The sequence below is a fragment of the Callithrix jacchus genome, chromosome 1 (assembly GCF_049354715.1).
Source record: "Callithrix jacchus isolate 240 chromosome 1, calJac240_pri, whole genome shotgun sequence".
In the NCBI taxonomy this organism is placed as follows: domain Eukaryota; kingdom Metazoa; phylum Chordata; class Mammalia; order Primates; family Cebidae; genus Callithrix; species Callithrix jacchus.
In genome coordinates, this window is record NC_133502.1 from 26757834 (window position 1) to 26774716 (window position 16883).

General features: G+C 44.9%; 1 protein-coding gene across 15 annotated transcripts in view; it reads left to right on the forward strand.

Annotated features, from left to right (window-relative positions):
- The window catches only part of ARHGEF7 (Rho guanine nucleotide exchange factor 7), a 181236-nt gene that overhangs the window by 83659 nt on the left and 80694 nt on the right, over window positions 1-16883 (forward strand). For all 15 annotated transcript variants that reach the window (XM_035294224.3, XM_035294248.3, XM_035294229.3 and 12 more), the window contains one exon: window positions 6835-7036. In XM_035294224.3, the coding sequence (XP_035150115.1) occupies window positions 6835-7036 (202 nt within the window). The remainder of the gene's footprint in view (window positions 1-6834; window positions 7037-16883) is intronic.

Consider the following 16883-nt stretch of genomic DNA (forward strand, 5'->3'; position numbering starts at 1 on the left):
GGGCAGTGATGGGGATACCACTACTCTCTCTCAGTACAGTACTTCGTTAGAAACATAGTGATGTTGTAATGTGAGTCTAGAGAGAACCCTATTCTAGAGGTGTTCAGGGTCCATGGATTTTCCTCTGCCTTAACATGGAATGTCTAAGTAAGCTGATGGCGACCCTCAAGAAATAAAAGTTAACTTAGATAGAGTCCTGTTTTGTAGAGGGAAATAAATTTGAGTGGTTTATGAAGCATTGTTAAAAATGGAACGATAGGCAAGGAATGTGATTTTTATGTTTCTGAACTTTTTGAACCAAGCTTGCTCTCATTGCTGTGTCTCCTCTCAGAGGAGCCCTGAGGAGTCTCACTGCTCCTGGCGCTGTGTGTGGTGTGCGGTGTGGACTGCATGGGCGGAGTGCTGCAGTCCTCACAGTGCCCCTTGAGGCCTGGCTGTTGCCGTTTCCTCCTTTGCAGGAGTCTGTGCTGGAGGAGTTTTGTGGACTGTCACTGAGAGCGTTAGGATTCTAAGTTAAGGAGAACTAAACAAACCACTTTAAACATACCTGAAGTTAGCTCTGTAAAACACGAGGAAAATGTCAGAGAAATGAGCATGCCTTGGGTAAAGCTGTCTCACCCATTCACTGGTGACAATTTTCAGGTGATTTTTTTCTTTTTGTGTAGAGGAGTATTGGGTTACAAATGTATAATTTTAAGTAAAATAAAGTTAAATGTAATGTTGGGATTGTTACTGCGATCATAATAAGTATAGGATTAATTTTTCATTAGCTACAGAAATTTCGTTATACTAGAAATAAAGACTTGAGCTCTCTGACCTGTGTGAAGTCTTTTTGGGGCTGATTGATGTTTTGATTGGGTGCTAGTGAGCTGCCTTCTCTTTTACGGAACGTGCCAAGACCTCTCTCAGCCATGCTAGGTAAGAATGAGTGTTCTTTACACTTAGGTTTTTCTGTGTATAGTTTATCAGTGGTACTTTGAGGTAGTTTTTTTGGATTAAAAATTTATCTTGAAACAAGAATGGCCAAACATTCCCTTGAAGCTGGCTGGTGGGTGCATGGAGGCCCACCCATCATTCTCTCCTTTTGTGTATATTTGAACGTTTCCATGATAAAAAGTTGAGCTAAAAGGCAACTTGCGGTTTCTTGAACGTCAGTTTTGAGATCATATTAAAGCTGAGCTTTGCAATTGTGTGAGCTGCTTCTACCCCAGGCGAGGATGAGTGTTCCGAGGGCTGCTGCTGTTCACGCCCCTGTGCTATCACGTCGCTCCCTCACCACCTGCCTGCCTTTAAGTGTAAGAACACCTCCCTCAGCCACCACTGCAGTTGCTGGGTGTTTTTTTAAGGTTGTTTTTCATCTGTGAAACTGTCAGTCCCCTGCCCCAGGACAGATTTCCTGCCTTGGGATATAGGCAGGCTTGAACAGTTTTGATGTTGCATTTACTGCTTTTCACTGAAATAGAGGTTTTAACTTGCCTTGCCTCTTCTCCTTTCCCCGACTCTTCTTTCCTTGGGAGAGTTCTTACCCACTTCCAGAGGCTGAGCTAAATCAAGCTCTTTGTCCAGTTCGGCTCCGTGGTGGGTCTCCGTGGTGAAGAACGTAGAATGGTTTTCCTCATAGATAAGGCGTGCATTCACATTTCGTTCTTAAGAACGTTGATCAACACTGCTGGAATTACTGGTGTCTCTGCTGTGCTTTTAGTCTTCACCTGCTGGCCACTGATAGGTTCAGCCTTGAGTGCTGGATCCTGTTCTCAGAGTTTGGGGACAGCATTTATGAGGTGGTTGTTCCCATCATCCTTCATTTCTGGGAGAGGTGACTTGATTTTTTAAAGTGGTTCCTCTGCTGCTTCTGGAAACCAGGGACCTGAACGTCTGGCACAGTCCTGATGCTGGCAGGTAGCCTTGCTTTATACCAGTCACCAAGTGTATTTCCAAGACTTGCAAGAAATGATATCCAAGTGTATTGCACACATTGTTAAATATTTTTAACTTCGCTGTTTAGTAAACACAGATAATATTGTGCTTTAATCTACCATATTTTGTCAATTCGAAGACTTCTCTTTAAGTCATTTTAACACATCTGAAAGTACATGTATCTTGCAGTGATGATATGCCATAATCTGGCAGTATTTAGTGAAATCTCAAGGCATCGTCTAATTTTTGGCATCTTATATTGGATGACATATATTATGAGGAAACTGAAGCTTAGAGAAGGTGTTCATACAAGATCACAGCACTCGGAAATAGTAAAGTTGAAGTCAAAATTGTGTCTCTCACCCTGACAAGCTTTTCTTCTTCTGAAAAGGAAATTACAGGTGCTCTTAGTAGAGAGGAGAGGAGAGGGTAGAGTTAGTGTGAAGCAACACTCCGGAGTGTCCTTGTTTTGGATTGTTAGGATAATGTCAGAACATGGGATGTAATAAAGCAAACAAGTGATTAAGTTTAATATGCCAAGATACAGATGGGTGGTGCTTCGGCTCTAGGCATCAGAAAGAGGTTGTTACGGAGCTTGGTGGGCATAGGTGACGGATCCCGGCCAGGGTCACGTATGCCTGGATAGGGCTCTTTTCCCTTTGGGTTAGGGCAGTTAGGGCAGTTGGGGAACTGTCTTCACTCCCTCCAGTTACTTTTATTGACACGTAATGTACATAGAAAAACATTTTCTATGTAGTGTTCTATTTACAGTTCTATGTAATGGTTCTATTACATTTTCTATGTAATATACATAGAAAAACAGTTCATGTGTTGTGCACATACAGCATGATGTACAGCATGATGAGGTTTTATAAGGAGCACCCAGATGAGGAGGCAGAGCATGACTGGCCTCCCAGCTCCTCAGCAGGACTCGTGTTCCCCAAGGCATCTACTGTCCTGTCTGATGGTAAAGATGAGTTTTATCCATTTTTGTATTTTTTAGCAATGGGATTCTATGGCATACACCCCCCCCGCCCCGCTCTTTTTTTTAAACGATTGGCTTAATTTTTCTCAGCCCAGTATGATTTAGACTTCCTTAGTCTTGTTGAGTCTAGACAGGTGACAGGCTGCAGTTTCAGGAGAGCTTTTAAAAAAAGGGAAAAGCCCACGATAATAAGGTAGTGATGGAATACCTCTCTTCCCGCTTCCTGTAACACTGTTGATAGTGCATGGAGCCCTCACTCACCTGCTGGGATCTTAGGCTGAACTTGGTGGTGTAGAGTGTGTAGTTGGAATATAGCCTTTTTAGGACACCCTCTTCTAGCTTGTCCCTGCCTCTTGTGCTCTGATGGAGCACCTCTTGGCACGTGCTGTCTGAGCAGTCTGTCTTAAGAGTAATAGTGCAGAAAGAGACATTCCAGAAGCCTGCACGTCCTTCTGTGTAATGACTGCTGAAGAATGAAGATAGGCTGCATTGAGATGTTTCACCTGGATACCTGGATCTGAAATGGCTGCCTGCCCCCTGCACCTCACCTTGAGCCCTCCCCGCCTTAGACTCCACCCTTCCTTTCTGGGGTGTTACACTGATGAAGTAACGTCAGTAGGGGTGCCTCCCTCACTGTGCCTTGAGTGTAGAGTGTACCTGCATTTGAACACCCATGACCATGAGGAGGAACACTGCTGCCTCTTGTTCATCCCTTATCTCCCTTCCGTTCCTGTTCAGGCTCAGCCCTGGTGCCGGCTGGAGCTTCAGGGCTGGCCGAGGGTGACCCTGGACACCTGACCTAGGAGGGGCCTGCTGCGCCTGTTTTGCTTTGCTCACCACAGTTGTGTTCTGGTGTTGGAGCTGATCAGCAGCATGCTTGCACTGTGAGCCTGTTTTCCACAAGGCCCGGGTGCCCAGGTGACGTTGGACTGCTTGCAGGAGAGCGTTGGCGATCTCAGCAGACAGCTGGTGAGTGGAGATGGTGGTTTGCAAAATGAGAACTTGACATAGCATGGTGAGATCAGGTCATGTTTCACCGCACAAGAGCAAGGACCACGTGACGGTTTCTGGATGTGAGCTTCAGTGGCAGTGGCAAACTTGACCCTGCTCCTTGTGGGTCATAGGGGCCAGAGAGCTTTGTGTCTGCGCTGGTGTCTGCTGGTGCTTTTGTTGCCAAACACTGAAGAAAGGTTTGTTGATGAAATACGAAATGTGCATTAAATATTTAACTTACAAATTTGAATTGCTAAGTACATATTTATAATTAATGCTTAATCTGTAAACACATTTAAATAGGTAAGCATTACATATTTTTGGAAGAGTATAGCCACTCCTTATTGAGCATCTGCTGGGGCCTGTTTGCTTTGATGCTTTACCTTTAAAAACATTATTTTTCAGTGATTTATACATGTACTTAAAGTCAAGTAATTCTCTGAGACCTGCTGTTAGGAAAAACAGTAGAGACTGAGCCACTTTCCATTTTTCCCACTTTTTTTTGTTTTCATTTTTATGGTACCTAGTATATACATATATATTTATGGGGTACATGAGCTGTTTTGATACAGGCATACAATGGGTTATAATCGTCTCAGAGTAACTGGGGGCATCCGTCCCCTCTAGCAGACATCACCTCTGAGTGCTGGTTCTTAAGGAGGTGCTTTCTAGTATGGATAGTTTGGTGTTTTGCTGGGCTGAGGGGGCAGTCGCTGGAGGGTTATTTGGCTGTCTTGCTTTGCCCCCAAGGCTCTGTTGGTTCTTTGTAGGTATTGGCCTGTGTGTCTCTAAATAAAGCACCTTTTTTTTACTTAATTTGAAGTGGTATCAATGTGGACTCCCATGGAGGAAGAGAGGCTGGTGCTGTTTTCCTCCCCTGGCTCCCTTACCTGCATAAACACCTGGGCCTGTCTTTCCCATGGCTGAGTTCCACCATCCTTTCACTGAAATTGGGGTTCAGGGTAATGTTATGACAAGGTGAATAGTATTCCGAGCAGAGCCACGTTTTATACTATGACTATTCTTAACTTTCGAGTAGCGTTTTTTTTTCCGGGGTGAATTGGTAATTCTCATTTCTTTGTTTAGTTTTCTGTATACGTTTTGCAGGTTGCAGATCTGGTCTTTTGTGTGTTTCTAAGGATCTCTTCTTTGACATTCAAACACGTTATTTTTCTTCATTTCCTGATAAACGCTCCTGGAGCCTGTGCTGCATTTTAAACTCTCTTGGTTGTGAGCCAGGCTGGCTGCGCAGCTGCTGCCTCCGTGGTAACCTGGGGCACTCCCCTGACAGCGTAGATCTCCTCTGCCTCTTTCTCTTCAGTTTTTTTCCTTTAATTCCCCTGTTTTGGAGAAGCACATTTTTAACTCCTTGAAGTGGTGCATGGGAGGTAAATTTTTGAGATCTTATATATCTGTAGGTGTGTTTTATCCTATTAAGAACTTTTTTGGCTTCAGTTTTCAGAAGTTTGATTATGGTATGAGTTCGTTTGAATTTCTTTAGGTTTTTACTATTTGAGGTTCACGCAGGTTCGTGGATTTGTATATTTGTCTTTTGCCAAACTTGGGATATTTTGGGCCATATTTCTTACATTGCTTTTCAGCCCTGCCCTCTTTCTCAAACTCTGCTTCTGAGATGATGGTAGATAGCAGTGTTTGACATTCTGTTATTTCCCACAAGTCCCTGGGACCGAATGTTGCTGGATGTGGGGGCGATGATGGGCCTACTAGTGGTAGAGCGGGGGCTGTAGGTCAGCAAGTGTGGGTGGTCTCAGGTCTTCCCTGTGGCTGGCTGGAGGGCAGGGAGAAGTGTGGGCAGATGGAATTGCCTGCTGCCACCTGGTGGGGATAGAGGCCTGGACTCTGCTGAGGTCACTGGTGTTCGCTGGAGCTCTAGACGTTCTGTACAGTCTGTGTGGACACTGTTGCAGGTGGGCTGGGCTTGCCTGCTGTCAGTGGTAGGGAAGTGGGGTGGGCCAGAGCTGGGGTCTGCTGGGTGGCCCTTTCCCTGAGCCCTTGCTGGTGCGAGCAGGCTTCTGGGGTTGTCAGGCTGCGCCCTTTGGTAGTTCTGCGTTGCCAGCCTCTCCAGAGCTCCGTCCAGGGCAGATGGAAATCAGAGAGGCCCCAGCCACTCTGCCTTCCTCTTTCTGCCTTTCAGAAATCTGAAAATATGCACAGTTTCTGTGAAAAATGCAAATTAAAATATGAGCCACTATTTTTTCCTGTCAGACAAAAATAGAAAAGTTTGGCAATGCTGAGTGTTAAAGTTTGATGAAATAAGAACTTTTAGGTATTGGTGGGGGTATCGCTTGGTGTAGTTTGTAGAAACGTCTTGGAGGACAATTTAGAAAGATGTATTAAAAAGTTAACTGTAATAAGTATGTCTTCTGACCAGAGTTTAATTTATAGGCTTATTTACAAGTGTATTCAAAGACAGATGTCCAAGCATTTTTAATGCAGCCTTGACTACACTGGGAAAGTACAGTGTGTGGTGTATGGAACTATACTGGAAATAATCTCAAAGTCCACTCGTGGAGAGTGGACTCAGTGATGAGTGGCATGGTCATGTGGTATAACGTTAAGCGGTGTGTTAGCACTGGTAAGTACGGCCAGAGGAATGGCCATGAGGTCTTCACTTCTGTGACTTGTGGAGAAGTGCGTGTAGTGTGACTCCGTCTGCATGTACGCGGACATGTCTGATTAGGTAGGTGTCACAGTGGCAGAGCAGGACCTGTGCATGCTGTGGAGAGGGTGTGTTCTGGGGCTGGAGTGGTGCTGGGGTTGGTCACAGTGCACTGCAAGGAAGGAAGCTGACATTTCTGTGAACGTTCTTCTGCTCCTGGGTAATGACGCTACCTTTGTATTGGTAAAGTATGATCTGTTTTATAATGAAGTAGACTGTTCTTGGTATAATTTTTCTCCCGCCTTTCTTCCCGTTTTAGGACATGACCGATAATAGCAACAATCAACTGGTAGTAAGAGCAAAGTTTAACTTCCAGCAGAACAATGAGGACGAGCTTTCCTTCTCAAAAGGAGATGTCATCCATGTTACCCGCGTGGAAGAGGGAGGCTGGTGGGAGGGCACACTCAATGGCCGGACCGGCTGGTTCCCCAGCAACTACGTGCGTGAGGTCAAGGCCAGCGGTAAGTGGCCGAGCATGGCCTGTATGTGGCTTTTCTTTGCGATGAGGAGCAGAAAGAAGTAAATGTACTTTACATAGTGTTTACTCTCCAGGTGAACCTGTGCACATGACCTGGTCTTAAGATACAGTTTTCTATTTGATGTAATGGATTTTCACCTCAGCCTCACACTGGGGCCCTGGGATCAGGGGCTCTGCAGTGACCAGCCAGCGTTTCCTTTCATCCTGGCATGTTCCAAGCGTGAAGAGAAGTACCTCAGTTGTGCTGTGATAGAATTGATCCCTTTTTAGAGCCGGTGTCAGGACGTGGAGTTGGTGATGCGCAGACTGTTTAATTTTTGTGACTGTGGTACTTTTGGCAGTGATGTGCAGTTACATAATTTCTGTCATTTTCTTTGTGCTAGTGATGGTATTTTACAAACGCATCCCTTCCTTATGTTTTCTGGTTGTTCAGCATTATTTCATGGACTTTCTGATCTTGGGGCTTTAGTTATTATGAGAGAACAGTGGTCCTCGGCACATGGCTGTGGCTGCTCAGCTGTCGTGCTTGTCGTGGAATTGAAAGTTCTCTCAGAAGCTTAGTGGTTGTGATTTACGTCATGCGTGTATGGCTGTGAAAATTCTGTAAAGCTAGTGATTTGAGTTCCCAGCAGGCATTCTGTATTCAGGGAATATGTGTGTTATGGAATATTTATTGTGCAGCTTCCTGAACACAGGTGTTAGTTAGCCATTCTTCATTCCGTCAGTTAGCGTTACTGAGAAGAGAGTACTAGGTTTTCTGAATACAACCATGTAGTTCTTCCTTCAAGGGACGTATGATAGATTCATGTGTGTGTGTATGTATATGTATGTGCCTGCAGACATCAGTGGATTCATATATATGCACACACGTACACACACAACAGATTCACATGTATGCATACAGACATGTACATACACGTGGTGTACATGGATTTTTATATACACATGTACACATGCTCATGTACATAAATAATGGATTCATATATACATACAGTGGATTCATATTTGCACACATGTACATACACAATGGATTTTATAAATATGCACACAATGGATTTATGTATAGACATATGCATATGCACACATACACAGGTACACAATGGATTCATATATACATACATACACATATAGTGGATTATCACACGTGCACATACACAATGGATTAACATAAATATACACACACAGTGGATTCATGTATCTACATATGCATACACATGTACACAATGTATTCATATATATGTGCATACACATGTGCACAGTGGATTCATATATGCACACATGCACAGTGGATTCATGTATATACATGTGCACATACATACACATGTACACATAATGGATTCATATATGCACACATACACAATGGATTTATTTATATATGCACACACAATGGATTCATATCTATGTATACATATATAGTGGATTTATTTGCATATGCACACACATTGGATGTACACACGTACATACGATAGACATGTATGCACATGCATATACACACAGTAGATTCATATATGTGCACATATACACACAGTGGATTCTTCTGTGCGTACACACACATACATATACATGCACAGTGGATTTTTATTTTCTCTCTCTTTTTTTTTAACCATTATACTAATGAGTACACACAATGGATTTTTATATATATCCACACAAAGCGGATTCACGTATATGTGTATATAATGTTCAGATCTGCATTTATATTGGCCTTGGTTGTAGGTGCTCTGAGATATAAAAGAAGGAAGATTTCAGAAATTGAGTCATGAAGGAGAAGTGTGTGGGCGTGACAGAGGCAGGGCAGGATTTGTTAAGGGCGCATCACTCAGGTAACTTTACTTGCATTTTGCCTCTGTGGTTGAAAAGCACCGTTGTGTAATACAGTTTCTCTGATTCTGCTGGGGAGAGTGATTTATTGAGAATAGCTGATACATAGCGAGGTGTCGAAAGAGCATGATGTGAAATGATAGCTGTGCTCTGGGGCTTGGGTGACTGACCCTTAGAGCCACAGGTGTTTCAGATGGAAAATGAGGATGATAGTCCGCCCTTGTGAGGTCTCTTGGAATTAGGTCGTTAAGGTTTGTACCGTGTGTATGGAGTCTGGCAGAGTAGGAGCTCAGGGAATGTGAATGGCTGCTCTTGTTTTTCTAAGGTAGCAAGAAAAAATTTATAAATGGGAATATGACAATTTAGATGTAGAAATATTTTCTCGGTAGCAACCTCGAAAATAGGTATTTTAATAAAGCAGCACGCAGCCCCTAATTGTAAACTTCTCTGCTGTTGGAATTTTTAGGAACAGCACACACCTGTTCTATTTTTTATTGTGTATATATGTATATGTAAGAAGCAGTTTACCATTTTTACCATTTTTAGATGTACTGTTCAGTAGCACTGAATACATCCACAGTTCATAACCATCACCACCGTTCACCTCCAGAACTTTTTCTTCTTCTCAGACTGAATTCTGTTCCAGTTATGCAGTCCCCCTTCTCCTCCCCAGCCCCTGGCCTCTACCGTTCTACTTTCTGTCTCTGAATTTCATTACCGTTGGTGCCTCATGTAAGTGTATCATTTTGTCTTTTGACTGGCTTATTTCACTCAGCATAAAGTTCTCAAGGGTTTTCCACGCTTTTGCATGTGGCAGAATTACCTTCCTTTTTAAGGCTGAATAATATTTTATGTATTTACAACATTTTATTTACGTGTTGATGGGAACTTGGGTTACCTTCACCTCTTGGCTGTTGTGAATAATGCGGCTAAGAGCGTGGTTGATAAATATTTGAGTCCTTGCTTTTGAGTTCTTTTCTGTATATACTCAGAAATGGAATTGCTGGGTCAAATGGTAATTTTGTGGTTAAGTCTTGAGGAACTGCCACGCGGTTTTCCCCATGGCTGCACCACATCACATTCCCACCGGCAGCGCACAAGGGTGCTGCTGCTTCTGCATTCTTGCCAACTCGTTTTCCGTGTGTTTTGTTTTTTTTTAAATAACAGCCATCCTGTTGGATGCAAAGTTGTTGCTATTTTTTTGTAGTTGTTAGTAATGATAATTTAAAAGGCAGTAATTTTATTATTATAATAAAATCCACCTGGGTACGATTTTTTGTTGGCTGCTTGTTATGTTCTGGTTACTGTAGAAAGTACTTTCCATTTGTGACTTCAGTTCTCCCTGTAACGTTGAAGACAAGCATGGCTGGGATATTAAGAAGTGGGTAGGTTACAAGTACATGACATCCTTTAAAAAAAATCTGCCCCTGTGTAGAGCCCACTGAGAGTGTGGCACTGGCACCATGCTGAGGGGTGGAAATGTCAACTTGATAGACATAACTGTTAGGAAATGCACTTTAGTCTGTGACTCACTTGGGTGGCACTGGCTTGCATGAGCCTGCCTGGAGACCGAGGGCTAGGGCAGGCCCTGTCCATGCTGTGAGTCCATCTCTAGCCCAGCCCTGCCAGCTGTAGTGCTCTTTCTCCTGGGGACCAGTGGGAGCAGCCCTGGGCCGAGAGGCCTGAGGTGGCACCAGTGGACTTCCAGGAGAACATTTGAGCCAGGGCAGAGGAGGAGGGTCTCGTTGCTCACCTTTGCGAAAGAGTGTTGAGGTTACAGAGCTGCTAAGTGGGGTACACCTTTGGAATGGGGACAGACACTTGTTCCAGCTAGTCTTTCTGACAGTACTCTGATTTTCTTTAATTCTTAAGTGAACTCCTCTAAGTGTGAATCCTGGACTGAGTCTGAGCCACCACAGTAAGAGTTCAGCTGAGTGTGTTTTTTTTTCCCCCCTGTATTTCTCCTTGTGGATTTTTTAGAAGTAACCCAGCATAAGGCAATTACACTGAAAAGATAGGGTTTGTGGATCTCAAAATCCACTGTGAGTGGCTTCTGGAAGTGATTTTCAGACACATTTGAGGTTGTCAGTGTCATCTGCTGTGGGACTTGGTTTTGCAGCATGCTGTTACCCCTGATAGCCCACAGGAAGGCATCGTGAGCCCCCTCTTTGGAGTGGATTGTGGGCCCTTGAGCTGGCAGCAGAGGACGCTCTCCAGAGGAGCAGCGGAGCATGTTTAGAAACGAGGCTTTCATGAGGAATAGTGCCCTCACTTTGTTCTGCTAGAAGCCCCCACTCTCATCCTATGCGTGTCTGAGGATGTGTGCGTGCCATGTTTAAACGTGTGTGCATGTACTTGGTGTGTTGCCATCGAGGAGCTCTTTGCAGGGACCACACTGAATCCATAGGTGTATTTGCCAGGGTCTCTAGAGGGACAGAACGAATAGGGGAGCTATATATAAAGGGGAGTTTATTAAGTATTGATGATCACAAGGTCCTACAATAGGCTGTCTGCAAGCATGAGGAGCAAGGAGAGCCAGTTAAGTCTGAAAACTGAAGAACTTGGGAGTCTGATGTTTGAGGGCAGGAAGCATCCAGCATGGGAGAAAGACGTAGGCTGGGAGGCGAGGCTGGTCTCCCCTTTTCACGTTTTTCTGCCTGTGTCATATTAGCTGGCAGCTGATTAGATTGTGCCCATCAGATGAAGGGTGGGTCTGCCTTCCCCAGACCCCCGGTTCGAATGTTAGTCTCCTTCGGCAACACCCTCACAGACCCACCCAGTATTAATACTTTGTATCCTTCAGTCCAATCAAGTTGACACTTAGTATTAACCACCACAAGTCCGTTCCTTGTCAACTTGAACCCATACACATGTCCTGAGATCATACATAGTCTTCAAATAAAGACAATAATAAGGTCATAATTATTATGCACCAATCCCCAACCCTGATTGTTATTGTATAACATAAAGTTAACTATACTTAAATGCTGATATGAAGACAGTAAATCTTGTTACACGATAAAGGAAAAGGAAATAAAACAAAGATCTTTTCTTAGCACAAGTGTATACATGCACATACATGTTTTTAACAAAAGGAGGAGGAAATACTCATGACAGTTACAGACCTTGTTTCTGCAGCTGGTCATGTAGTCATAGCTGGTATTGATGACTGTCTTCTACTACCCATTCTGTATTCCTTTTGCCTTTAGCAAGCACCTCAGCAGGTCGTGGTTGTTTTTTTTTCTTCATGATGGAGCGACCCAAACCTTTATTTGTGAGAGGTCTGGACCATGTGTAGTCTTGCTGTATTGGGCTGTTGTAGTTTCCCATTGATCTTAATCATAGGGCATGATAGTGATAAGAGACGCCCTAAGGTATCTCCTGTATTACTCTTCCTTACCTTTATTATCAAGTAGTAGACTGATTTCATCTTGATAGTCTGGATCAGTCACCCCAGCCAACACTGTAACTCTTTCTTAACCTGTTGACTTAAGTGTAGGTAGAGCCCAAAGTGCCAGGTGGCAACCTTAAATTCCAGTTTAACGGAATTGCTGTTGTCTCCTGGTGGCAGCATCTCTCCCTCTGAAAAGAAGACATCTAGGCCAGCAGAACATAATGTCACGGGAACAGAAAGCAAAAATTTTGCTGGTGGGTCACTAGGTGTGGTGGTGAGTGGTGCCATCTCCATCCCTTGATTCCTCTACCTGTGAATCCTGGCTGTGGGAGAAACAGTACCATATATTGGACACTGATTCAGATAATACATGGCCTTCTGGAGAACTTTGCCCCAGCCCTGCAAAGTATTGTCATCTAGTTGGCATTGTAATTGTGTCTTCAAAAGGCCGTTACACTGTTCTGTCAATCCAGCTGCTTCAGGATGGTGGGGAACATGGTAAGAGCAGTCAATTCCATGAGCATGAGCCCACTGCCACACTTCTTTAGCCTTGAAGTGAGTGCCTTGGTCAGAGGCGATGCTGTGTGGAATACCATGACGGTGGATAAGGCATTCTGCGAGCCCACGGATAGTAGTCTTAGCAGAAGCATTGAGTGCAGGATAGGCAAACCCATATCTCGAGTAACTGTCTATTTCAGTGAGGGGAAGCTTCTGCCCTTTCTGTGATGGAAGAGGCCCAATATAATTATTCTCTGCCACCAGGTAGCTTGGCTGATCACCCCGAGGAATGGTGCCATATGGAGGGTTCAGTGTTGGTCTCTGCTCCTGGCAAATCGGTTTGTTCTGATAAGTTGCTGATAATGCAGCAACTTATCCTTTACCTTAGAAGGAATATCTCGTTCCTTTCACTGCTGTCCTTCAGGCCACTCAGTAGTGGCCGTAGCCAGGTCAGCCTTGGTGAGTGCAAGTCCATGTTGCTGAGCCCATGCATAACCTCCATCCTTGCCACCATGGCCTCTTTGTTCGTGGGACTATTGGGTAATTACAGGGGTGACTGGGGAAAGAGGCTGAGTGGTGGTCATCCAATCCAGTTGATTATTAAATGGGTCATCCTATCCACTTGATTTTTAAAATCCTTCTCTGTTGAGGCTACTCATTGCTGAGCACTCACATGGGATACAGATACCTTCACAGTTTTTGACCACTCAGGTCCATCCACATATGTCTTCTCAAAATTTGTCACTTATTTTCCAGTTATTCTTCTAAGTCCTTGACCATCCAGCCAAACCATTGGCTATAGCCCATGAATCAGCATATCATTGCACATCTGGCCATTTCTCCTTCCATGTAAAGTACACAACCAGGTGCACTGCTTGAAATTCTGCCCACTGGGAAGATTTTCCCTTCACTGCTGTCCTTCAGGGATGTTCTAGAAAGGGGCCATAGTGCTGCAGCTGTCCACTTTCGAGGGGTACCTGCATACTGTGCAGAACCATGTGAACCAGGCCCTGGTCTTCTCTTATGTTCAGCTGATCACAGGGAACTCCCCATGAGGCTGTTGGTGCAGGCTAGGGGAGAGAAGGGAGGGTGGCAGGAGTGGAGACTGTGGGCATTAGAGCCGCTTCCTCATGTAACTTACTTGTGCCTTCAAGGCCTGCTCAAGCACCATCACATATATACCACTTCCATTCGATGATGGAACGTTGCCATCCACGACCAACTTTATGGCTAGATTGGTCAGAAAGCACCCGGTTCATGTAGGTGGTTCAGGTCACACGGTGACTTGATGACCCTTGGTCAAATGTTGAGTTTCCACCAAAGCCCATTAACAGCTGTCTCTCAAAAGGAGAGTAGTTATCTGTAGAAGATGGCAGGGCCTTGTTCCCAAGTCCTAGAGGCCTCCGCTGTGATTCACCTGCGAGGGTCCGCCAAAGGCTTCAAACAGCGTCCCTATCTGCCACTGCCACTTCAAGCACCATTGGATCTGCTGAGTCATAGGCTAAAGTGGCAGAGCAGCTTGCGCAGCAGCCTGGACCCATTGCAGAGCCTTCTGTTCTGGACCCCGCTCAAAACTGCAGCTTTTGGGTCACTTGGTAAATGGATTGGAGTAACACACCCAAATGAAGAATGTGTTGCCTCTAAAATCCAAGGAGGCCCACTAGGCATTGTGCCTCTTTCTTGGTTGTAGGAGGGGCCAATCCAGCAACTTACCCTTCACCTTAGAAGGAATATCTCATCAGGCCCCACACCCCTGGACCCCTAGAAATTGTACTGAGGTAGAAGTTCCCTGAGTTTCAGTCGGGTTTATTTCCCATCCTCTGGCACGCACGTGTCTCACCAATAAGTCCAGTGTGTTTCCTGCTTCTTGTCCACTGAATCCAATCAGCATAATGTCATCAGTATGATGGACCAGTGTGGTATCTTACAGAAGTGAAAAGTTATCAAGATCTCTGAATAAGATTGTGACACAAAGCCGGAGAGTTCTATACCACTGAGGTAGGACAGTAAAGGTGTGTTGCTGGCCTTGCCAGATGAAGGCAGCTTGCTGCTGGTGGGCCTTACGGACAGGAGTGGAGAGAAGGGCATTGGCTGAGGCAGTGGCTGCACACCAGGCACCGGAAGATGTCTTAATGTGCTAAAGCAGTGAAACCGCATCTGGTCCTGCAGCTGCAGTTGCATCACCACTTGGCTAAGCTTACTGACATAATCCACTGTCATTTTCCAGGATCCATCTGAATCTGCACAGAACAAATGGGAGAGTTGAACGGGGACGTGGTGGGAATCACCACCCCTGCATCCGTCAGGTCCTTGATGGTGGCAGTAATCTCCACAGTCTCTCCAGGGATTCGATATTGTTTTTGATTTATCATTTTTCTAGGTAGAGGCAGCTCTAATGGCTTCCATTTGGCTTTTTCCACCATAATAGCAATCACCCTACCAGTCAGGGACCCACCGTGGGGGTTCTGCCAGCTGCTAAGTATGCCTGTAGCACTTATGTGTTCTGGGATGGGGGAAGTGACCACAAGATGAGTCCAGGGACCCACTGGACCTGTGTCTGTAGCACTTATGTGTTCTGGGATGGGGGAAATGACCACAAGGTGAGTCCAGGGACCCACTGGACCTGTGTCTGTAGCACTTATGTGTTCTGGGATGGGGGAAATGACCACAAGGTGAGTCCAGGGACCCACTGGACCCACTGTAAGTCAGACCTGAGCTAAAACTCCATTAATTACCTGACCTCCATAAGCCCCTACTTTAACTAGAGCACCACAATGACATTTTGGGTCCCCTGGAATCAGTGTCAGCTCAGAACCGATGGCCAGTAGTCCCTGAAATGTCTGATCATTTCCCTTTTCCCAGTGCACATTTACCCTGGTCAAAGGCTCGAGGTCTCCTTGGGGAAGGATGGGAGAAAGATTGATGGTATGAATTCTCGGTAATGAAGTCCTTCCTCAATGGGACCTGGCTTCCCCTTCATTCAAGGAGTTCTGGGACTGTAATCTGGCTCAAGTCTGGAAATTGAGGGGCCATGATTTTTTTTTATAATTCAAATTAGTCTTTTGTCCATTCGACCTAGAAGTTTTCTCCTTACATAAATTAAGTAGGAATGGAGTAGGCTTCCTGTCAGCTTCCCTTCTTGGAACACTGATTAGCCAATGCTAGAGCTCTAGACAAGTTAAACTATTCTGATTGCCACTTTGTCTCTGCTGTCCGTTCTGTTAGCTACGCCAACCTTGCCTTTGATGGATGGTTGAGTGCTGCCACTTGGCCCTGGCCACCTTGGGATCCAGTTATTTCCATTGTATTTGAAGTTTATAGGTGAGCGACTGCAGTTCCCACTGTTAGACATGACATACAGAGAAGAGCAGTTATAGGTCTTCTTCGGAGATGCAGGTGCTATCCTCACAAATCTATCTCACAAGGCATTGGTCAAGGGCATAACTTCTGGACCCTCCCATGTGGGATGAGTAGGTCTAAAGTAACTCATCCGCTCCACCATCCCAATCTCCCTAAGCCTTTGGATCCCTTCCTCTACATTAAACCAAGGGAGATCAGGCATTTCCAGCTCACTCACAGAGGGCCATCTTTTAATTCATATTTTAGCAAACCAAGCAAATAAACCATTAGAACCCTTTTTAACTCCCAGAGGTGCAATAATAAAAGCAGAGTCCCTACTTAATGGGTCTAAATCAATAAAGTCAGCCTGCTCCAGCTCTGCGTTCCGTCCACCATTATCCCACACTCTTAATACCCATTCCCATGCCTGTTCTCCAGATTTCTGTTTCTATAAATTAGAAAACTCAGTTCTTTTTGAGTGTAGTGAACCTCCTCATGGGTCACACTCTCAACCTCATTTCTAGAGGCCCACCAGGACTTTAGTTATAGGTCTTGAAGCAAACAGGGGTGTTGGGGGTGTCTTCTGAGGAGAATCAACATTTTGCCTGGCAACTGCCTCAGGCAGTGCAGGGTTTATCTCCTCAAAGGTGGAAAGGCTGATGGCAGCATGGGTCAGAGAGGAGATGTTGCCGCTACTGGCGATGGGGAGGCTGTTCCTTTGGCAAAAAAGGTTCACCCTAGTTTACAAACTCAGTGCCCCCAGCTTCATCAGGGTCCT